Genomic DNA, 23,901 nt, shown 5'->3' on the forward strand with positions numbered 1-23,901 from the left:
AGGCCCTGAAACACGCAGCATGCTTCAGCCATGTGAGATTAATTCATAGTGTCAATAAGCACCTTCCTGGCAATTAAATGCAATACGTAAACATCAAGAAAGTTAAAATATGTTCATGAACGTATCAAAATGAATCCTTTTTATTGAATTAGAATACATTTCAATACTTAGAATATCCTTACGTCAGACTGACTAAGGAGAAAGGGAGATGGAAAAAATAATTGGATACTCCTTGCTGATAGTTAAATTATTTAAATTAATTTTACAAAAGTGCCCATCTGGGTGAGCACTCTTGTTGGCTTCTTCTCTGACCACCCGTGCCTGTCGCAGAGTAAATTTGTCCCGACTGTAAATATTTGGGTAGGTGCAGAGCAGGTCTCGTTTTTCACGCCTTTACCTTGCAGTTCCTTGTCTGATATGGGCCGCAACACCAGGCTTTATTTCGGTGTCTAACATGATCCCTTGGAATACAAGCAGCTCAGAGAAAACTATTTAAAACTTAACACATACAACTGAGTACATTCACGTCCTGGCGATGCAGGACTTGGGCCATAAAGGGTTAACAGCTCTGTCGAGCTCTGCCTACAGGAAATCTCCAAACAGAGCACAGAAGCAGGGATGGGCAGCCTATCAGGCCATGTCACAGCCGCTCTTTATACCAGCGAATATCCAACCACACTGCAAACCTATAGGGTCACACGTTTAGAGTTTCTACAGGCCCTGTGGGCAGCTACAGAGACCCGCAGGGGCTGCTGGGAGCTGCGGGACTGATTAGGCAGGCCTTAGGCTCAGGTCCTCATCCTCCTCCTTGGGAGGGGGGCGTCTGGGCTTGGGCGTCTCATCCTCCCCCGTGTCCTGCTTGTCCTTCTCTGCCTCGATCCAGCTCTGCGGGGCGATCATCTTTTTGGGCCCGTGAGGCGGGGGGCCCAGCAGGGCCTCTATGTCGTCGTAGTTCACCACCTCCCGCTCCAGAAGCGCATTGGCCAACTGAAAATGCACACGGGGAGGGGAAAAAAAATCAGTGCCTGATGAATGGAAATGCATACAGTGAAAAAAAAATCAGTGTTGAACAATTGAGAACACACACAAATAAAACCAGTAGTGGATAAATGAGGAGACACATAAGACAATCACTCAGCTGGCCAAATGAGGACAGAGACATGAGAACACATACTGAGAGAATAGGTTCTGTTTAAATGAGCGCCTGACACTAGGAAAATCAGTTATTCTGGCCAAATGAAAACACACACAGGGGAAATCAGTGTGTTGGCCAAATGAGAACCCAAAAGGAAAAAAAAACTGTGTTTATAAATTGAGAACACACACAGTGAAAATCACAGGACTGTGCAATGCTAAAATAAGCCTCTGCCTTGCTCACATCCTGTGTTTCATTCCCAAAGAGCAGCGGGAAGTAATCGGAGAGAACAAGGACACAGAATCACTTACTAGTATCAGTTTGTCTCTGTTATCCAGTAACAGTTTCTCTGTGTGCCTGTACGCGCGGGCAATCAGCATCTTCGCCTCCTGAAAAGGAAAAGTATCGGAGACCAGTTTTTATCAGACAGAAATAAACCACCCCTGTCAATACTGATGGCTTCCGTTTTCTGGATAGCAGTCACCCACATGATCCATCTGCTGCTGGAGGCCCTGACTGAAGGGCCGCCGTCCGATGGCGCCCTCTTCCTCCGTGTCCGGGAATGACACCTGGCCCACGCTGGGCACCATGCCGTACTGCTTCACCATGGAGTAGGCCACGCGCGTCACCTTCCGCAGATCGTCCTGGGCACCTGAGGGACACAGCAGCGCGTCACACACCTTTCTCAGGTCCTCCAGAAGAGGAGCAGGTGACGCTCACCTGGAGTGGAAGCGCATGCAGGTGAGCCAGCCGTACCTGTGGTGACCTTGTTGAAGGTGATGGCCTCAGCGGCTCGTCCGCCCAGAGCCATGCACATCCTCTCAAACAGCTGCTCTTTGGTGAAGAGGTACTGGTCTCTGGGCAGGATCTGGGCAAAGCCGAGGGCGGCGTTGGTGCGGGGCGCGATGGACACCTGGCAGACACGGTGGCGGTAAAGATTTAAAAGCAGCTTTGTCACTTATTCCGCACAACATCCTCTCACTTCTAACATTACTGCTGCAGAACCAGAAACATCCTTCATGACCAACATGTTACGGGTTCAGTGTTTCACAAACATGCTGTCCAATCAGCACGCAGGCTCAACTCCTATCATATACTGGCCAGTGTAAACGTGGCTGCCTGATGTAGCAGAGCTGGTAACGGTAGGGGTTAAATATTTGGTGGAATGAGAGGAGAAACACCCTTGCGATTGGTGAGTACCGTTCGCTGACTTCAGACTTGTGTCAGTACCCGTTCCTCGGTGTGACTCTGTACTAACCCTGTCGTATTCTGTTAGTTTTCAGAAAGCTGACGTGTGTGCTCTGAGGGCTCAGAGAGCTCACCTTCATCACAGCCTCTGTGTGCTCCAGTAGCCAGCCCACCAGGGCGTGCCCTGACTCATGGAACGCCACCACCCTCTGCTCCTCTTTGGACAGGATCTTGCTCTTTTTCACGCTCCCTGTACTCACACAGACACACACACACACACACACACACACACAGATTATGCGTTTGTGATGAATGTGCACGTTGGTCACAGTGCTATGTGGAGGTGACTGATGTCAGAGGGCCACACCTGCAATCACCCTCTCCACGGCGTACTCGAAGCTGAAGGTGTGGATGGACTTGAAGCCCTCTCTGGCAGCGTGCAGCGCGGCTTCGTTGCAGATGTTGGCGATGTCGGCGCCTGGGGAGCGGGAAACTCAGCAGTCAGAGGAGTTACTTTCCTCTCATCTCACGAAAAACACCACACATCCAGCGCACTGCAAGCTACAGTGCATGACAATCCAGTGCTCCTTCGTCGGGTCCTCTGAGAATTATTTCATTCACAGGCACCTACATTTATGAACAGTTTACCTTTTTATGGTCTGTCTCCAGTGTGCACACACAGACACACACAGGTATTACAATATTTACATTTACATTTATTCATTTGGCAGACGCTTTTATCCAAAGCGACTTACATAGGTTACAGTTCATTACAATGTTATCCATTTAAACAGCTGGATATTTACTGAGGCAACCGTGGGTTAAGTACCTTGCCCAAGGGTACAGCAGCAGTGTCCCAGCGGGGATCGAACCAGCAACCTTTCGGTTACGAGTCCTGCTCCTTAACCACTATGCTACACTGCAGCCCCACAATATGAAATAGAAGCCCATCTTACCGCTGAACCCCGGGGTGAGCTCAGCCAGGCGTAGCGAGTAGAAGCTGGCAGGCTGGGTCAGCTTCAAGATCTTCAGGTGCTGCTCGAAGATCTCTCTCCTCTCCTTCAGACAGCAACATGCAAACATGCACACAAACACACACACACACACAGGGCGTCAGCCTCAGATGACCACATCAGGCGTATTATAAAACAAAGGCACTTCCTCTGCAGAGTTACGTGGGACACTGCTGGATGTTTCCTGAGAAAGTGGAAGGGCCAGTACCTGTAGGGTGGGGAGGTCGATGAAAATGTGTCTGTCCAACCTCCCTGGCCTCATCAGGGCATTGTCTAAAATGTCCGCCCGGTTCGTGGAAGCCAGGACAATCACGTGATCTGTGGTTCCCATCCCTTAAACAGACAAGAACATGTGCCTGTTCAGGGGCTGTGACTACTCTGGTGGATTCTGATCTGCTCTTTTGCCATCTAGTAAATCAAAAGTACTCTTGTTACTTCCGGGTAGTTGTTCACCCACATAGTAAGACAGAGACACCACAACTTCCAGGACAACCTCATTGCAACCAAAAACTAAAAAAAAGACTTGTTTGCAAATTATCAATTTGCATGGATATTTTGGAATGCTGAGATTACAGTGGTGAAACCTAATTGTAAGAAAATACATCCAGGCTCGGCAGGATTCGATTTTCCTTTTGATCTTATTGATGGCCATCTTTTACTGTCATCAGTAATGAAGATGTTTCTCTGAAAGTTTTTAAGGGGGCGATACACTGACAGGTCAAGGGGAAAGCCTCCTCTGCTCACCATCCATCTCCACCAGCAGCTGATTGAGCGTCTGCTCCTCCTCGGTGTTGGAGAAACCCGACATGTTGTTGGAGCGCTTCTTCCCCACGGCATCGATCTCGTCGATGTAGACGATGCAGGGGGCACGGGCGCGAGCCTCCTTGAACAGGCTTCTCACCCTGGCAGCGCCAAGCCCTGCACGGAGGAGATGCCCATGTCACGCCCGTTCCAGCAACGCAAACACCACATCAGCAAGGCTGCACTTCCTAAAGCATATCATGACTGCACAAATAATAATGTGACACCACACTGAAGCGTTATGTTGCTAGTATTGACTCACTTTTATTGCTTCATGTCTGTCATTGAAAGACTACATCATTCTACTTTAATAGGAAGAGAAGCGCTACAGAATGACAGTGACTTCTACTGTTCTCAGTCAGATCTTAGGCAGACTGCCGCTCTCTTACAAAATTAAAATAAGGCCGCAAACTCACCCCCAATGACTTCCACAAACTCTGACCCTGCCATAGCCAGGAAGGGAACCTGGGCCTCGGTGGCAACGGCCTTTGCCAGCAGAGTCTTGCCACAGCCAGGGGGCCCCAACAGGAGGGAGCCCTTTGGCACTTTGGCACCCAGCTGGAGGTACCTGTCTGGGTTCTACCAAAAGAGGAAGGAAGCACAGAGTCATGGCTAGCGCACTGCCACATTGCACGCTGTTCACCTCTTCCATCCCCTCATGCAGCCTGCTTCACGTGGTCACGCTGTCCTCAGCTCCTCACCTTCAGGTAGTCAACGAACTCCTTCACCTCCATCTTGGCCTCGTGCATCCCCGCCACATCCTTGAAGCTCACGCCTTTGCCGGACTTCCCATCCACGATGGTGAAGCGGGCCATTTTCAGCTGGTTCTGTGGAGCGCAGGGAGACTATGTGTCAGAGCGGGGGCCTCCGACCTCCTGCTGGTGACGGCACGTCTTGAGAAGCCACCATATAAACGCAGAAAGGCAGAGGGATATACATGCAGTGCAACCCTTTCTGGTGGTACATCCACGGTCGTACTTACGAATGCGCTGAATCCCCCCTCTCTGCCACCCATGCCTGACAGGCGAAAGATGTACCACAAGACGGCCACTCCAATGGCCGCCATGCCCAGTGCATACAGAGCACTACAACAGCAACACAGAACAAACATTTTAACACAGCGCTACTACTGCCACACAGTAGCATGCTAAAGAGTGGAGGCTATTCAGTCATCATTTCAAAAGACTGTTTTCTTTTCTGACAGCTGAAAAGAAGAGAGAGGAGAGTGCGCTTTCTCTTAACAGAAGCTATTTACATAAGCATTGGGACGCATTATCAAGAACAACTAGCCTCAACACTTCTCAAACACGGATAAGAGAAATAAAAAAACAGCTTTTTCTGCTTTTATAGCAACAGATATGTTCCGTGTTACTAATCCAGTGCAAGGAGATACATACCTATATATATATATATAATTTTCTTGTGTTCTGTGATGCATGTTTGAATGCTGTTCTAATCTAATCTAATGTTTTAGGACACCGCACTTTGACAAGATAATAAACAAAGTCAGCTTTCTTATAAGAGCTCCAATCTTTTATTTCATTAACATAGAGAAGCTTGTATAAGATCTGGATTAGCCCGTGGTGGTACACTCTGTACTCACTTCCCAAAGAAGCCAGTGCGCTTGTAGGACACAGGGATCCTGTCCTTGTAGCTGATGTTGAGCTCCTCCTCCGCCGCCCGCAGCTTCTCCTCGAACTTGTCGATGTTGGCCACCTGCATGCGGTACATGAGGGCCAGCCTCTGCGGAGGTGCAAGAGCCATCATTTCGGTCACTGTGACATTATACTTATGCACCAGACTGCGCTGGGCTAACCCCTCCCGACAGGAACGGTCCACAGCATGTCTAAAACTCAGATGATTTCATGTGCCTTAGTGTGAGACAGTTGGTGTTCCCTTACATTGGAGCGGATCTATTCCGTGTTTGACGAATTGTAACAATGACCATGAGCCAACTCATCATATTGGCTCAACATCACACTCGCATCAGGGCTATGTTTTAGAGATTGACCCCGTAAAAACAGAAATCTTCCATAACCAAAGACCAAGTGAAGGGAAGACCAGTTCATGTGTCATACTGACCGCAGGTCACTTCCAGCCTAATTGACTGATTGTCATACAACTATAACACAACTGCTCATCTCACAATGAGCAATTCCATTTTGGGCCGTGAAAGAGTCCGTATGTGCACATACAAACACCAACTGCCTGTTAAACAGTAATGACTACAGACCTTAGCTCAGCTGGTGAACAAGCAAAGACTAATCCCAGATCTACAGAGATACAGCACAATGCTGCATAACATTAGGTGATAATAAGCAGATTCTGGTCTGACAGGGGAGTGTGGGTGAGGAGTGGTATAAGTATATGTGCTGTATATTTGTGTGTGTGTGTGTGTGTGTGTGGATCACATACAGGCCTGCCGAAAATGATGGCCCCAGGGTGCAGGTAGATCTCCACGATGTCGCTCTCCGGCACCACCTGCACCCGCGCCACCTCCCCCTTGGCCAGCATCTCGTTGACAAAGTCGTTCCAGGAGATGTTGCCGCCGCTGCTGTTGATAGTGTTGAGCAGGCTCATGATGAGGGCGATGATGAAGAGCATGCGCAGCCGCTCCCGGTACATCTGGTCCTCCCGCTCCCGCCGTTTCTTATCCTCTGTGAGGGGACAGGCAGCTCAGCGGGAACCGGGAACTACACATTCCACCCACCGCCAGCCCTGCTGGACTACAAATACCAGCATGCACCTAACAGCACAAGCACCCCCAGCTTGGAAGCTGAAATCTAGCATGTTACACTGTAGGTCTCTTTAGCAGCGCCAGCAGCCGCTAGCTGATGGCTGACCCTATCCCATCAAACAGTCCTAAATACCCAAACCTAGCAGGCATAAGGCACACGGTGGCACTACATTCTGGGCAAAGGCCCATCATAGGACTGAGGACATGCAGAAATGCTGATTAACAAACACTGCATGTCTTTGAGCTGTGGGAGCACCAAGGCATCCCAGAGGAAACCCCTTCAAACTTATGCCAAATGACATAAACCATCAGCGTTATGTGACATGAGACCAACATGCCAAATCAGAATGTCATGGTGATATCACTTATGACATCACATCACATCTCAGTCTGTTTTTGTTCATGTGTGTGTCGAACGTTCAGTCAGCACTTATAGATAGGTCTACGAAAGCTCTGTGAAGGGCTTCTGTGAAATCCATCGTTGAGTGTTTTTTGTTGTTTTACCTTCCTCTTCCTCGGGGGTTTTCCCTTTGGGGCCATCACTCTTGTTTTTGTCTTGTTTACACTGGGAAGTGCTGAAATGTTTTGTGGCGCCTAAAACAACAAAATCAGTTACTCGTGGGTGTATCAATTACCCTTCCCTGGGCAAAAAGAGGCGCTGCCGCGAGTATTAAGGTTTGCCTGTTTCCTTACAAATGATCCAGACTTACCTAAAATATTCCACAGTCCAACTGGATTTTTGATCAGTTGGTTTCTAAATAACGTTTTGCTCACGCCTAGCAGTCTAGGGCTTAGTGGTCGGTAGAGAACTTGCTGTAAAGGAAAAAAATATCATAATAAAGTCCGAACACGCAACATATAGAGAAACACATGACACTTGGTTTATATGTAACATTGCTACTCTCCTCGACAGGCAATCCGTGAACACTATTGAACTGAAGCGGGTGTCAACAGCTGTCAAAACATACACATTTCAACTGCTACGTGCTTGATGGATGTAGCAAAATAGCTAACGTTGGCTACAGTATCATGACAAAGCAACTGTGGCGACCTATGTCCATTACCTGTATAATTCCAGTGTTGACGCCATGAAGTTGTTGTTTTGAATACGGTCGTAAAAAAACTAAATCTCTGGAAAGTTTGCAGTTTTCACAGATAGATTCCTGTGCCAAACGTTGCACTGTTTTCCTGCTGCTCCTAAAAGCATTCACACTCCCAAAGTGCCGGCTTTTGTTGCTCGGCGAAAAGGTCCAAATGGACCTACTCCTAATATTTCTGCACGATCTGCCGTTCAGCTGCAACAGCAACGCAGCCATGGTGAAATATACTACACTGTTACGCACGATTTTAAGAAAGACTGCTAGTAAGATTACTGAATGCCATGACTGTCCGAAACTGTAAATATCTGACTTTGCTAGAGAAATGACGTTGCCAGCTTGCTTAACGGGCTAGTGTCTGTAGGACAATGTTATTCAATCACAAACAGACCCCTCCCACTAATGCGAACTTTCACCTTTGTTTGAACTATAGCTAACTCACAGGCTAAAACGTATTAACATGTGTTTAATCAAATAAATAGACCAAATTACATTCTATAACAACCACTGACGTAAATCATATTAAATATCACCGTACCACAAAATGGTAGTCAATTTGGTAACCTTTCAACTTTGTGACGTCATCAGTACGTGCGCCGAGCTTTGCGAAAATCTAAAAAAAAAAAAAAACACCGTATCCTCTGACTGATTCGCTAACCAGATTGGCTAAATTACATGCGAACCACTCTGAAATATATCTGCTATAAATGATCCTGACAGCGTTTCATATTAAAATAGTACTTTTAAATAACATTAACGATAATAATAGGTTATGCATATGCGGATCCTCAGTTGACAAGGAAATTAAGGCAAGATTTAAAATGAGCAGGAAACTCTACTCTACACAGTGGATCTATTCGTTTGAAGAGGTTCCCTTATCACGCAAATATTAATCTTGTTTCTCTTCTTACTGTGCAACACAAATACAGTTTTTGCATGTTCCTTTAAAGCTGCGATATATATTTCACCAGCAGAGAGCGCAATTTACAAAGGTGTCTATTCCTTATCGGTTTCTCGAATTCACTTCTATTTTCGAGGCCTTTAATAATGACAATCATGTTAAAAACCTTTTCTCAGCAGCGAGGGTTACAACAGACCACACTCAACTTTTCTGTTTCTCTCGATGTGAATCATGTGTTACGCAATGAATCATTTTAATCAACATGGTGCTGAATAATACTGGCCTTCAAGTAATAAAAAATAGTCCAGCAATGAAGCGCAAACTTGTCTAAGACGTACTTAGCGATAACTTGCTGCTGATTGTCCTTAATGCATTTTATGGGATTGCGCGATGAGTTAAGAGAGCGTTAAAAACGAGAGCTGTTTTCACCGCGCACATTGTGGTGATATTATCTTTATACGTTTAACATCAAAATTATAGAAAATTGGTGTTCACGTTAAGATCGATCTCACATCTCCTTCCTTTAATCAAATGTATTCGTTCTCAGAATTTCACAAATAGTTGTGCTATTTATAGTTTACATCTATAATAACTGGATGTCGTAACAATGTTTTGCGCTTGCAGACCAGCATAATTTCGGCAATATTCTCAGAGGTGGGGGATACAACAACTCTTGCCAGCAAATATACAGATCAAATATGCTGAATTACGTAACACAATAAAATATACATAAAACAAAAAATAGAGTTGTGATCAGTACAGTGCAAACCCTTATGGTGCATTCCTTACTTGTCCCACGGGTAACCTTCTCACCAAGTTTCATCTAAATTCGTACCTTGGTGTTGCATCTTAGAAAAAAATAAGGCGGAGTTTATTGTCATACTGATGGTAATCTAAATAGGCCAATGAAAAAATAGAATCGTCAACTCTACAGTCCAACCAATTATATGTTCTCTCTCATCATCCTCCTCGTGATATGCGCTACCCTTCCCTTCTGACCTATCCAAAATCTCTGACCGTTCTCCATTTCCTCTGCTCGCTGCTGCTCGCGTCTAATGGAGAACGTCTCCTGAGTGGGAAACTGCAGCACTCTGCCGCCATGTTGGCTCCAGAGAGACATTTTAGGACCCAAACGGATGCGCGTTCTCTCGATCCGGAATGGCGTCGACTTCGTCCGCGCACAAACTAGACACCTCCCACTTTCAGTAGCCAATCACCTCCGACGTTTCAAACCTCCTTATTCCTTTTTCGTCAGCAACACGGTCGAAGTCAAAGGCCGCTTGGAAACGGTCCGTAAGGAGTGGGGACAAGAGGGGATTAAAGAAATAAACCGACATATTACAAAACGTTAAAATCGAGCAAGCCGTCAGTAAGACACCTTCAGCGACTAATGACGCTTTTGGAAATGACGAGCGTTTGAAACGTTTCGGTTAACTCGTCCGCCGGAGGAAGCTCGAAAGATTTTTTGTTTCGGTCTGGGGTATATTCGGGAATTAGGAGACGCCGTTGCGTGTGCGATGTGTGCCGCTTTTGTCGGATGTTTCCCAGTTGCAGTCTGCTGAACTGCGAGGCCTCGGACGGGAGTACTGAGCACAAAAAGTGGACACAGTTAAGGTTTGGCTGAAGGTAAGACGCATTTTAATTAGCTTACGACTGGTTTCCTATCGTTTTTAGCACGACATAGCTGCGAAGTGAACTAATAGCTAGCTAACGTTACCGTACGGTCAGCTAGCTTCCGAGCTAACGTTAGCTGCGTTATCCTCTCCTCGAAGTTGTGTGTGATTGTATGTTTTTGGCCTTGCTAGTAACGTAGTCAGCAATAGGCATGTTATGAATAACTGGTTAGCTAGATGGCTTTAAGAGATAGTTAGTTATTTTACAAGTTTATTTTGCAAACTGGAGATAGAGAGGGTAGCTAGCAAATCCAGATATCTATCTTGTGAAACGTTTGTTAGCTAGCTAGCGAGATGATCTCAGATTAAATGGTTAGCTAGCTTCCTCGCCACCCAGCTGTTGTTTTCCACTAGCCACGGTCACGTAGAGCTAATATCAATGCAGTTCTTTTCCAAATGCGTAGTCTAGTGAGTTAATAAACAGCGTTGACGACGGCTGCAGTGGTCATTTTAGCACGCTTTGATTTTTAATAGGCGTTCCTCGTCGAGATCATTTTGTATATATGAAGCCATCGTTAAATTGTTCTTTATTTAGGTAGCTGTTAATGTAGTTGATTGCACTAACTAGCCTACTTCACGACGTAACGCAATTAGCTAGACTGTGCGCTGTTTACAATCACCTGGCAATGTGTTGCTGGTCTGAGTTCAGTTGGTTATTTTTAATGGGAGACGGCAAAAATGAGTATGTTGCATGGCGATATCAATGGAGCAATGCAGTGAACTGTTTGTGGAAATTGTGGTCCCGGTGCAGGCTGTGCTTTCGACTGCCTCACGAAGCAGAAAATGAATTCTTTGGTTGGTTGTGGTCTGGTTAGTTTCTCGTTGCTGCAGAAACATTTGTTTGGCAACGCAGAATCAAACGGATGGTGGGTTGTTTATCACTAAATGTGAAAGTATTTTTTTTTTACCTTTGATCAACAGTGTATACAGGAGCATATGCATTTCTAAAACCCGTGTATTTGGTGATATTATTCTAAAGGAAGTGGCTCTTTAGTTGACTAGTTTAACTATTACGGTTGCACTTGCTGCCTTATTTAGCAGAATTCTCTCAGCCCTGGTAAAAGAGAATTGGTTTCCTTTGCGTGAGATGATTTTGCACAACACCGTCATGGACGCAGAGAATAGGTAATTCAATAAATAGATGCAGAAAATGGAAGAGGCATGGTCTCCAAATCAGAAGCTTCCTCTGTGACGAGGTTTTAATCCTGCACGGGCGTTTGGAGCCTTTGAAGAGACTGCGCCCAGCTGAGATCAAAATATCTGCCCGCAAAACAGTCACTGCGCTGGCCGTCCTCGCCAAATCGGGGGGAGATTGACAGATAATGCGTGAAGCGTTCAGCCTGCGAGCATTGTGAGAAGCAGGAGCTGTGATGTGTGTTGGTGCAGTATCAGTTCTGGGGAAGATACTGCAGCACGGCCGTGGATTTGATTCTTCCCAGGTGTTGGTATATCATCTGTCTGTTGGAATTGCATTGCAGATCACAGCAGTGAAAGCAAAATGGGCCCTGTTTTTTTCTGGTGGAAACTCTTAATTTCACATCTGTTCTGAGTGCAGTTATTTTGCAATGTCTTCCTTCCTGGTTTTGCCTCTCTGAGTGCATGGTGCTGTTACTGCTCTGATAATGAGTGTCGGTTTGGAAATATGCGAAAATGTGCTCTGTGGTGTGGAGTGAAGCTTTGCTTGAATGTTTTAGCATATCCAGGCACGCAAGGATTGATGGGGATAAGGGGGTGGCTGGCGAGCAACCTTTCAATCGTGGTATTGTATTTAAATAAGATTTAACTCGCGAGCTGGGTTCCATTGCATTGTTTTTTTCATTGCTGGATAGCTGGGGCCAATCATGCAAACACCCGCTCAAATGGACTACCTCGAGATATTTTTCACCCTTTTTGAACTGTAGCTCATTCTCATGAAGTGCACCATTACAGAGGCACAGAGTCATGGGGGTGGTGACTCTTGCAGCTCTCTATTTCATTAGTTTGAGATAGAGAATCTTCCAGCAGTCTGCTCCAGGGCATGTGGTAGAGACAGGAAGTGATGATGTCAGAGGTCAGCGGGGCCAGGATCCCAGCGGCTGGAGCAGTGTGTGTGGAGGCTGGTTTCCTGTCGCAGGCCCCATCCGCAGCCTTCCCGTGTGCCCGGTCTGCGGCCGCTCGTGGGAGACTCGGAGCAGGCACACTGGGACTTTTGTCCTGGGCCAGAAACCCCCTCCCCCCACCCCCCTCGTCGCCGGCCCGGCCTGTGTCATCTTCAGACGTGGCCTCTCGGCTTCCTCTTCCCTCCAGGGGCGTCCCGTAATGGGATGCCCTGCGCACAGTGGAGAGAAACCCAATCCCGGGCCGGGGAACAATACCGGGCCTTCATGGAGCCGGCGCGGCGGCAGTGTCGGCGTGCAGCATCTCTGTCTTTGGGGCGACCTCGTACCGCCACTGTCGCTCCACGCGGTGGCGTCGGACCATGCCCTCGGCAGCACGGTGACGGGAGCTCCGGTTCAGAGCCCGCCGTGCAGCGGTGTTTATCAGAGAGCAATCGGCGATGTGGTTCCACCGCATCCTCCCCACCCCCACCCGTGTCTCTGTCACTGCGCTGAGGTCAGTGCGCGGGGAGGTGCAGCGCGGCGCGCTCTAGTCTGCACGGTCGGATTTCCAGAGCAGCGCCAAATATCCGCTTGCTGCATCCTGTCGCTGAAGCGCGGCCCAGGGCAGGGTGAGCGTCGCCTCCCTGCATCACGCGTGGGTCATTCGGGAGAGGCTGCTGCATGCTCGTGTGCTGGTGCCGTCCCGCGAGTTTGACCTGCAGGGTGAGGTGAGGGTGCTTTTGCCAGAGGAGCCCGTGAGCTGTTATCTCCGGCCGCCGCTGGCACGGCTTTCACTGCAGCAATGACACCACGGGCGGATCGATGCCCTGGTGCCCTCGCGGGGTCCAACACGTGCAGTTTAGTGTTTCTGCGGCTGCAGCCTCATCCAAAAATAATGACCAAACGCTTCCTGGGGGGCGGAGAGGGGGTTTGGGAGACATGGTGGTGTGATTTCTGGCTTTTGGTGAAGATTAAAGATGACGTCAGCCTGGCTGTGAGGAATACAGCCCTTATGCGTTTTGTTTCTGCTGACCCTCAGTTATAGGTATACCCGAGGCAAGTTGAAGGCATTTCCACTGTAGACTGACCCTGGCCCAGCCATGTAAATTGTGCATAAAATACCTTAAAGTGCTTTAGTGATTTTTAATCCAGCCCACACTGTACACAAGTGCAGCATTTTGTGGGTATTCTTCAGAGACCTATGTTGTTGTGGTTGTCCAATACAGAGTCTTTCTCCGGGACAAGATGGCAAGCAAGTTTGTTAATCGTGCTCAGTGTCTTTACTAATTTAGTTACAGATAAGTGCAATATATGTATGTTGGCCAGGCTTGTGTCTGTCTATTGATGGTATCTTTCTTTCCTTTTTCCCTCAGTAAAAATCTTTCTTTCCTTCCATATGCTTTGCCATTTCCTGGGACAGCAAAATGCCACTAATACCCCTTTGAAACCCCCCTCTCCTTTCCCTTTAAAAACAGAACCTTTTAACCCACTCCACCATATCCTGCTTTGGGACAGGGCAGCAGAATTCCTGGGGGGTGGCGTTAAAGATTTTGTGCTCTGGTGTTTCGTGCCCTTTTGAACATAGCTTGCGCCCTCTGCCGCAGTTCGTCCGATAACCTTGTATTATGACCCTCCCCTACATCAAAGGGAAGGTTCTCTTTTTCTAGTTTGCGGCATTAATTTTCCGGATTACATTAACGGTGTTACTGTGGATGAAAATAGAATATTTTTAAGTGGTAAGGTTCAGTATGAGTGCTTATTGTTATTCAAGGAGCCAGAACCACACTGCCTAGCAAAAGGAAACAAGAAACAAAATAATGGGATGAAACTATCTTCTGATCATAACAGAATATCCGTGATGGAGCCGTGCAGGAAAGAAGAGAACATTTCTCTGCGATTCCTGCAGGGGTGTTTGGTCCAGTGCAGCACTGGTGCTGGCTTTGTGCAGTCTGCAATGTGGGTGTGCGTGCGTGCATGTTTATTCGTTGGGGGAGGAGGCGGCTCTGGTAACGCAGGCAGATCTGAGAGAGAGAGGAGGCGATCACAGGAGGCTGTGGGATCGAAAAAGGCAGAGACAACATTTGCTGTTTTGATCGGTTGCCATGAGAACCAGATCATTTCTCCATTCATTTTTGCGGACTTTTTCCTGATATAGCCACGGGTTGCCATGACTGTGTCCACTCCTTCCGGCCTCTCTCTTCACCCCTGTGGGAATGCAGGTTCACTGTGGCTGCAAAACTGGGAAACGCTCCACAGAGTGATATCACCTTTGCACCCCTGCTATACTTGACATCTTAGGATAAACTAGTGATTTTTTTTCCTGTATGTGACCTCCAGAAAGAGGAGCTCAGGCCGAGCTGCATGCTCTTTCCCCTCGATTAAACAGAGCTGGTGGAATCGACCGCCCCCCCCCCCCCCCTTTGCTTCACTCCACCCTCTTTAACTGGCTCACGCCTCTCTGTTTTGGTGAATGCATTGGGGGGGAGGGTTTGGTGGGGAAGAGCTGCAGCTCTGGGTTTGGTGTTGAGATACCGCGCTATTCAATTGGCATCAGAAAGCAGAAACATTATCAGGGTGGCCTCGGCTCTCTGTCAGTGGACTGATAGGCAAGCGCTGTGCTGTTCTTTCTTTCACCTTCCCCCTCAACTGCTGGTCAGACTTTTTGTTTCCCCGCTCCTTGTGGTGATGAGGCGTTGGGGTGGGGGAGAGGGGCCTGGAGTCTTTAACAGCTGTGTCCTATTGATGGGGCAGCTGGAGCCGTTGAATCGGCCCACTCCCATTGATACACAGCCATGGGAAGTGGGGAGGGGGGCAGGGCTCGTCTGAAAGGCATACCTAACCACAGAGTGCTGACCCACCACTTGTTTGGGCCACTTTTTGTTGCTCTCAGGGACCATGGTGCCTGTATTGTAAGCAGGTTTCTAAGCAAAGCTATTTTGCCATTATTTTTCTAATACGTTTCTATGATGTTTTTCTTCAATTTCACATTCTTGCTTTTTATTTTACTGTTTCTTTTATACAATTTAATTAACCATTTAAAATATGCATGCATTCTTTTAAAATAAAAAAATATATGTGTTTGCATATTTTTTTTAACATTGTGAACAGGCATGCAGAGGAGTTTCCTGTCTTTTTAATTACTGTAATTTCTCTGCCCTGTGCAGATATGCACAGTATCAGTCAGTTGGAGATTCTATGCTTTGTGCTCATTGCCAGATATAATGGAGGTCACACTGTGATCTTGGATGTTCAACAAGGCCTGAAAACAAGGAACTCCTGCTATTCATGGAGCTTGACAGACAAACCATATTCCAGACAAATTAGGCCAGTATGCCACAGCACAAGCTGCACGACGCTTTTCAAGTTTTAACTTCTTTAAATGTTTGCATGTTGTAATGGAGGAGCACAGTTAGGGAAATGGCTTTGTAACCATCCGTCTTGGGTTGTTTTTTTTCTGGATTCTCCATTTGAATTGCTTTCTAATGTAACTGATTACAGCTGTGTGAATGGATGCAGTCACAAATATAACGACAGTAAGTCGCCATAGATAAGGCCAACGCGTGTCGTAATGTAGCGATGGCGGCCGTTCTTTCTCCCGGACCCTATGCATCATTTCGCCTTTGTTTTGAACCAAAACACTTCCCGTTTCCCCTTTAAACGACGACAACAACACACTCCAAACCTGTTTGCCGTTGCAGTGTGTTGGATTTCAGTAGCCAGCTGCTAAACCGGTTCCGTCGCCTGTTGGAGGGCATTTAACACCCCCGCGAAATGGAGGGAATACAGGCAGCTGCGCCTGACCCCGCCCGCGAAACCCGAGTCGCTGCCGCGGGTTAGCGGGTTAGCGGCTAACACCCCGCTTTTTAAAAGACGAAGTGGAGTTTTCCCAGCATAATGATAGAAAATGTTCCATATACGCGTTTCTGAAGCCAGCGGTCAGAGTTACGACCCCGGAAGTAAAAGCGCGCAGTCCTTGAGCCGTCGTAAAGCGGGGGCGTGTTTGGCCGTAGCGGACTGTTACACCACTACTATGCGCTGTGACTGCAGTACCGCCAGGGTCGCATTACTGCCCGTGTTATGCGCTATGGCCGCATTATGCCCGCGTTATGCGCTATGGCCGCATTATGCCCGTGTTAATTATGCCCGCGTTATGCGCTATGGCCGCATTATGCCCGTGTTAATTATGCCCGCGTTATGCGCTATGGCCGCATTATGCCCGTGTTAATTATGCCCGCGTTATGCGCTATGGCCGCATTAGGCTACTGCCCGTGTCTGGACACCGTCGTTATGGCACCGCGGGGAAAGCATTCCATCCCACGGAGCAGCCTACATTTCCAGCCGCTGTGAAACTCCCACATCGCACCGCGGCTTTTTATAGAAACAGACCGTTCTTCCCTTGTTTGTATATGTAGGGCGATGTATTTGTTTCCTCCCCTGCGTTTGTGTGCCGTATGCATGCATTTGTTCCTGTATGCATCTCTCAATTGTGTGGGACAGATGTTTTTTTCCAGGTAATTGCCTCCCTATCATGACAAATGCTTCTGTTGTTATTTACCATCAGAGACCAGGCAAATTGCTACTGCAGCAAGGAGCTCCAGTTTAACCTTTAATTTACATTTGTATTTATTCATTCAGCAGACGCTTTTATCCAAAACGACATACAAAAGTGCGTATAGTGGGCCAACAAGGCACAAAGGCAAGATGTGTACAGGTCATACAGTGCAGGTAGTGCTGAAGCTGAAGAGTTTACCTGCCGTAAATCGCAGTTGGACGGTGAATATTTCATTCGCAAGGCCCAAACCAAAGGCTATTTAAAGCGACAGCTCTTACATTATGAACGCTTTTCAGACAATGAATAATTGATTTGTCCGTAATGTCATTATTTTTGGAGCTCTTGAAACTGCAGAAAGAGGAATGTTTTTAAAGAGGCAGGGGCGGTTGCTCAGTGTTAAATGTCACAGGGACCATGCGCGAGATTATGGCCGACAGTTGTCGGTGGCATTGCCACCAGGGCGTGGCTGTGTTACAGCGGTTCCAACCTCAGAACAGCCCGGTTCCCCAGTCACAGAGGCAGCGGGTGACGGGGACAGGGCCTGCTTCCTCAGGAACTGAGGAGTGACACGGGGCATTGTTTGCATCGCTCTGTAGTGGAGTACGCGTGATCTGTGTGTGTGTGTGTGTGTCTGTGAGGGTGTGCGTGCGTGCGTGCGTGCACATGCAGCCTCTTAAAGTGGCAATACGCACAGGTTGGTGTTCTGATGTAATGGCTCCCCCTCTGCACTGTGGGCGACGTAGCCATCGCTTCCATTAAGCTAAGATGAGCAGAATCTTCCAATTACCAGGCCCCAGACCGGTTTGATTTTTAGTAATTATGGTTTTTTATTTTTAACATTCAAGCTGATATTTGTACTGCTGCATATTTCAGGAAGGCTTTTGAGTAAGATTTTTTTTCGCCTCAGCTTGACTGGTGAGAATGCAGAGCTTTGGAGGCTGCAGAAATGCGTCACTCACCGTTTCCATCTCTGATCAAAGCCTCTGAGCGTGGCGTCTGCGTTTCTGAGCACGGCGTCTGCGATTCTGAGCGCGGCGTCTGCGTTTGGTGCCGCAAAGACAACGCGCTGCACATCGCCAGAGTTCATCCGCCTAGATCGGGGGAAGAGTGGCTCCTTCCTCCACATGGCTGCGTTAATGTGAAACACTGGAGCCGAAATGGAGGGGGGGGGGTTGGTCACAGCCGTGATTGAATATGCATGGACTCGCACTCCTGATAAATTGCCTTCTGCAGGGCAGCTGAATGTGGGTGTCCCATTTGCTGCAGATCCTTACCTTTGTAGCTTGACCCAACCCCCCCACTTCCATTTCATCCCAGCACAGTTGAGATGACACATTACACTGTAAATAGAACATTACTGATTGCAGATATTTCAGTGCCGTCTCTGTTTTCCTACGGAAATGCTACGGAAGTTTGGGTTTGAGTCCTTTGCTAACTCTCCTCTGTGGCCTGCCCTTCAAATAACCTTCTTGCGTGCCGATTCACGGTTGCCTGGATGTTAATATTTGATGCCTCTTTTGCCATCCCACCTGGAAGAGCACATTTATTCTTTGAAAAGAACTGAACAGAATTGTGCAAAAGCATCTGGGCCTTGAGGAAAAGATAAAGGTCACAGGAGTCTTGTTCAGGGTTTCCGTGCTCTATAATGACAGCCATGTTGGGATGAGCTGTCCGGCTCTGGAGACGTGTGTTTGCCGTGACAACGGGAGGGTTGCAGGGTTGAGGGGGGAACCAATCAGCACGGGTCAGGGTGATCTGCTGAGGAAATCGAAGGCGTGGAAATGCTCCCCGGCCTGTTAAAAATGTGACCGCATGGCTCTTGCGTCGCCGAACGGGTCCGTGTGACTGTTCAGAGTGACGTGTCCGTGTCTGCGGCGTTCGCGGTGAGGGAGGTGGGAGCGTAGCGTTAGCTGGTCTCGGTCAGGCCCGGGTCAGTGAGGCGGGGGGGGGAAGCAGCAGAATAAATAACGCAACGATGGCGTCCGGCGGGAACAAGCGCTGCCTCTCCCCCATCTCTCCTCCCTCGTTCCCTGCCTACTCCGCCCGCGCCGCTTCCCCCCATCCTTAATTCATACACGTCCACTCCTCCTTGACAGATGAATTTCCGATGGGGAGAAAATGAGAAACGCTGGTGCCCCGGGGTGCGTGGGGGGGGGGGCGGGGGGGGGGGGGGGGCGTGGGTGTAGTGCTCAGCTGCAGCCGGCTGATCGGATGGGGTGGACGGAGAGGACCTGGCCAGTGAACTGGTCGATCACCGTTTCTGTTGTGACCCTCTGTTTACAGTTGTTGAAATGTTACAGTGAATAACTCCACACAAACTGACAGGTTGTTTCTTTAAATCTGCAGAGCGAGTGAATATATGAGAAAATGGGGCATTAATCCTTTTTTTCCCCTTATAAATCTGCACAATACCCAGACTCCCTTAGGAAAGAACCAGTGCAATTGGAGTTAGAAAAGAGAGTCTGTGTGTGTGTGTGTGTGTGTGTGGTGCTTCTGTTGAACAGTTTGCCTTTGCGGCTATCTTAAAAGACAAAGCAGACTTGCTGAATGAAAGAGATGCCCCTCCCCCCTCATGCCCCTCCCGCTTGACCACTCTTTCCCCTCCTTTCTCTATCCCTCATGACCATGATTCTTTAATCCTGTTTTATTTTGCTCAGCATTCTTCTGAAGTCAGCATTAAAACACTAGCCAGTCTGCCTTTGTTTTTGAGTCTCTACCTCAGAATCTAAAGAGTATTGTTGTTGTGGTTTTAACACGGTAATGCTGTATGAGCGTGTGTACAAGCGCCTACAAAGACGCTGTGCAGGACCGTGACAGGGGGTGCACTAGGACCCTGGTGCGCACATCGGACCCACATGCATGGTAAAGGAAAACAACATAAGATTAGTCACCCTAACAGGTCTATTTTCAGGGCTAAACGGCGGCGTGAATGATCAGGCATATTCTTTTCCATCTTTTGGATTTCTCCTGAATATTCTAATGTGTCCCAAAGGTTACATTGCACTGAAATACTGTTCAATGTCTCACGCAGAGTAGCATTAAATGTGAGACGGGCGATTGTTTTTTAGCATTAATTTGTTTTCGGGCAGCCGCTTTGCCCCTGCCTTAATTTCTTTCTTACAATAAAACTCCAGTAATGACCCTCCTTAATTGCTTTGCTGAAACACTGTCTGGCTTTATTGTTCATTTTGACATAAAGGATTGAAATTCGGTTTTCTGCCTCGATGTTGGACTCGAAGCTCATTCCTTCCTGGCCTCTCGTGAAAGTGCGGCACGTGCGAATGTGAAGAATGCGTGTTAAATGTCACGGTTAAACCTGCAATTTTTTTTGATAAGCTGGCATTCAGTGGCTGAATTGCCTTCGCTTAGGAAGTATGTAAATTTGCAGTAAATATCGCTATGGCGACGGGGTGGCTGGATGGAGAGTAAGCTCTTGGGTGTAGTTGAGGCGGCGAGCGCGTGGGGTTAATTGGACTCTCCCACCACCTCCTTCCCTTTCTCTCGTTAATTGGGTGCTCTAATGAGAGCAATAGACGAAGGCCGTCCCCGGGCCCGCCAGAGGCAGCTCTCTGTCAGTCCAAAAGAGGGACGCCGTCTCTCTCCACGCCTTGAAATGTGAGAGTGTGCAGAGCGGCACTGGGAAAAGGCTTCACAACCCATAATGCACCTCTGCTTCAGTGGGGTGGTCGGCTGTGTGTGCATGTGTGTGTGTGTGTGTGTGTGTCTCTGTGTAAATGTGTGTGTGTCTGTGTGTGCGTGTGTGTCTGTCTCTGTGTAAATGTGTGTGTCTGTGTGTGTGTGTGTGTGTGTGTGTGTGTGTGTGTGTGTGTGTGTGTGTAGGAGGCAGTTGGTAGGGGGATGGGGGCCGCCACACAGTCCCCTCAGAGTGGCAAACAACTGGCTTAAGGCGTCGGGTTTGCGTGCGAGCGCGTCCGCCGCCTGCCTGACATTTCGGCTGCCTCTCCCCGCTCTCCTGCGCGGATGTGTTCTGCGGGAGCGGCAGGGGCAGGCTTCTCCTGCTTTTATTGGCCTGGCAGAGACGCGGCTGCTTCACGTCCGTCATCCCAAACACCTTCACTGGCCAATGAGGAGAGGGAGGGTGGCGCGGCCAGCTCGCCTCTTCCCCGGGCAGCTCGGCATTCCTGACAGCCAGCAGACGGGTCATTCTGAAAGTCATTTCGCAGGGCCTGCCCCCCCCCCCCCCAGCGCTGATGTCATTTCCTCCGGTTAATGGTCTCTCTTTATTTTTGTTACTAGGTGGGGGCAGGGGGTGTAAGGAAGGGTTGTGTCTGCATCTGGATTGGGGTTCGTTTTGCCTTTGACCTTGAGGATGAGGACCGTGTGTGTGAGAATCGGAGGCGTCGTGGGCTGGGAGAGGATTGTGTTCCTGTATTGATCTGCGCAGGGAGCGCTTTCTCTGTTCCAGGCGGAATGCCGGCCTCTCTGCGCCGACCCCTTCCCCTCACGCACCAACACAGAGCCCTGATACGCAAGCAAGAAGAACAATAGTAAAGCCGTGTTTAAAATAATAACCGGTTGCTATGCAGACCCTGCTCCAAAAAGCAATCTATTTCCAGGAAAAAAAAATGCACACGTTTTAAATCAAGGCCAGTGTTTGAATTCCTCAGAATGTGCCTCTCGCCGTATAGAGAGCCCGTTACCTTGACAACAGGAGAGTGTTGGGTGTTTGGAGAGTGCGTGAGCCAGCCACAGAGGCGCTGTATAAACAGGCCTGGTAATTGTGTCAGGAGTGGTGCTGATTCTTAATTCTCCCCCCCTCCTCCTCCTCCTCCTCCCCCCTCGCCTTCCTTCAGGAGGGTGACGTCCCGAGGTGACAGTGGCGGTTAGGGGTGTATGGAATCCGTTGGTGGGGGGGGGGGTAGCAAGCAACCCCCCCCCCCCCGCTGCGACTGGGAGAGGAACGCTAATCTAGCTAAACGTTCCTGGCTGCCAAAGAGTCCGCCCCAGCCCCCCCCCCCTCCCCCGCAGCCCCCCGCGATTAACCCGTCCTGACCCGCCATGTCTGTCTGTCCCACGCCGCGGTCGCCTGCTCGTCCTGGCCGCAGCCCCCCGACCCCCCGACCCGGCGGCCGGACCATCTGACGGATATTGATATTTTAATGCGCTGGCGGGACGGCTCTCTGAATGTTATTAAGCAGGGGTGCAGTGTGGGAATAAATGGGGTCCATATGTCTGGGGGTTTTGGCTGCGCTGTTTCTCAGGCTCCCTTCACTGCTGTGTGGAGCTCCGCCAGGGAGCCGGAGAGGAACGAAAGCTCACAGCGGGCGGATCCACCTCATGATTTAAAACCGTCTCTGCAAAGAAGGTATTTTTACCCCTTTCCTTTGCGCGGGGAGATAAACCGTTCAGCCTGCAGGTGAGCGGGCCACTGTGCTTGCTGCAGGCAGAGGCTCTGTGCTCCCCTGCCCCGCGCCGTTAGGCTTCGAGCGGCTCTGTGTCTGTTTGCTGGTACAGAGGTGAAAAGGCGTGGCGCGGTCCCTGCAGAAAGCAGCCTGATCAATAATGTAGATGTTTTGAAGAGGAGCCCTCTCTCCCTCCACCCCTTGTTCTCTCTCTCTCTCTCTCTCTCTCTCTCTCTCTCTCTCTCACTCTCTCTCTCACTCCCCCATCTCTCAGGAGACCGGGTCAGGTTCCTCCTCCTTGTGGAAGACAGATAGAATGGCTGAATTTAATTTGCTTGGGTAGGATATTACAATAAGCCGCGTCACAGCTGATACTCGATGCCTGAAACGCAGCAGGCTGGACTCTGGTGTCTGTCATATTAAGCTTCTGTTGTTTTGAGGAGCCGGGCCCTCGGGTGCTGCTTTAGAGGGGACAGGACGAGACATCGGATAAGCCAGCCGCTGACGCTCTGTCACGGCGATCTGCCCTTTCCTATCGAATCGCACGTCTTTCCAGCGGCGGTGAGAACGACCACTGTGTTTAAATGTCGCCCCCGATGTCGCCTCTTCGGCATGGTGTAATGTAAAGGTTGGGGCACGCTGCTGCTAATGTGGGGGCGTAGTCTGCACGCATTGAGGAGAGCGTGGACGCACTGAGATGTGTTGGGAGATAGGGGAAGAGCAGCGCGGGCCACGGTTAGGATGAGGGATGGGGGGGGGGCTGGGGGACTGGGGGGCTGATGGGGGGGGGGGGGGGGGGGGGTTTGTTCCCCATCGTCCTGATTTCCCAGATAAGTGGAGCTGACCGGATTGTGGAAATCTAGAAATTGCGGCGGTTCCTGTAATCCAATGCCTGGGGGAGCAGAAGGGGGGGAGGGGAGGGAGGGGAGGGAGGAAAAAAGAGGCAGGATAAAGGATAGCCGTGCCCTGAGGCGTGCATTAGAGTGCCCGTCTCCTCCTTAATCCCACAATGCCCTGTGTCCCACATAGGTTCGCACGTCCGCAAAGCCCGTCCGGAGACGCACACAGCTGCAGTCTGTGCTGAAACAACACGGGGCCCCGCCCCCCTTTTAATCTCCTCCCCCTCCCCCCTCCCCCCTCCCCCTCACCAGCCATCTCGGCAGCACCCTCTCACACAGGGCCGGCTCTTCGCATCGCCTTCATTTGTAACGTGTGTGATGCGTGTTCATGTTGCAGCGCCGGCCATGCGACAGCGCAGATATCGGCCGCGTGTTTGCGGATGTGTTGAGAAGTGTGGGGAATCTGCGCGGCTCTCTGTCCTACACGTTCATTGCTCCCAGCTGCCCTGCTTTCATAAACATGC

General features: G+C 49.2%; 2 protein-coding genes across 2 annotated transcripts in view; one reads left to right on the forward strand and one right to left on the reverse strand.

The window, feature by feature from the left end:
• Positions 1 to 239: 239 nt before the first annotated feature.
• On the reverse strand, positions 240 to 8,498 carry spg7 (SPG7 matrix AAA peptidase subunit, paraplegin). The gene is made up of 17 exons (XM_036543615.1): positions 7,939 to 8,498; positions 7,585 to 7,687; positions 7,379 to 7,468; positions 6,553 to 6,794; positions 5,741 to 5,880; positions 5,120 to 5,222; positions 4,839 to 4,964; positions 4,554 to 4,716; positions 4,081 to 4,254; positions 3,545 to 3,669; positions 3,280 to 3,382; positions 2,691 to 2,801; positions 2,458 to 2,573; positions 1,892 to 2,048; positions 1,624 to 1,787; positions 1,447 to 1,524; positions 240 to 987 (listed from the first exon to the last, which is right to left on the reverse strand). The coding sequence occupies exons 1-17, from the start codon at positions 8,188 to 8,190 to the stop codon at positions 772 to 774; spliced, it is 2,463 nt and encodes an 820-aa protein (XP_036399508.1). The 5' UTR covers positions 8,191 to 8,498; the 3' UTR covers positions 240 to 771.
• A 1,638-nt stretch (positions 8,499 to 10,136) lies between these two features.
• ankrd11 (ankyrin repeat domain 11) overlaps positions 10,137 to 23,901 on the forward strand; it is a 99,738-nt gene continuing 85,973 nt past the window's right edge. The window contains exon 1 of the mRNA XM_036544508.1: positions 10,137 to 10,498. The gene's annotated coding sequence lies outside the window, so the exon portion shown is untranslated. The remainder of the gene's footprint in view (positions 10,499 to 23,901) is intronic.

This window comes from Megalops cyprinoides, chromosome 13 (assembly GCF_013368585.1).
Source record: "Megalops cyprinoides isolate fMegCyp1 chromosome 13, fMegCyp1.pri, whole genome shotgun sequence".
Classification (NCBI taxonomy): domain Eukaryota; kingdom Metazoa; phylum Chordata; class Actinopteri; order Elopiformes; family Megalopidae; genus Megalops; species Megalops cyprinoides.

Excerpts from the sequence above, each read along its gene's own strand:
- spg7 (XM_036543615.1), bottom strand. The coding sequence starts at position 8,190 with ATGGCTGCGTTGCTGTTGCAGCTGAACGGCAGATCGTGCAGAAATATT. Across the intron at positions 1,525-1,623 it reads TCCAGCAGCAGATGGATCAT|GAGGCGAAGATGCTGATTGC; the intron begins GTGGGTGACTGC and ends TTTCCTTTTCAG. Across the intron at positions 988-1,446 it reads ACAGAGACAAACTGATACTA|TTGGCCAATGCGCTTCTGGA; the intron begins GTAAGTGATTCT and ends GTGCATTTTCAG.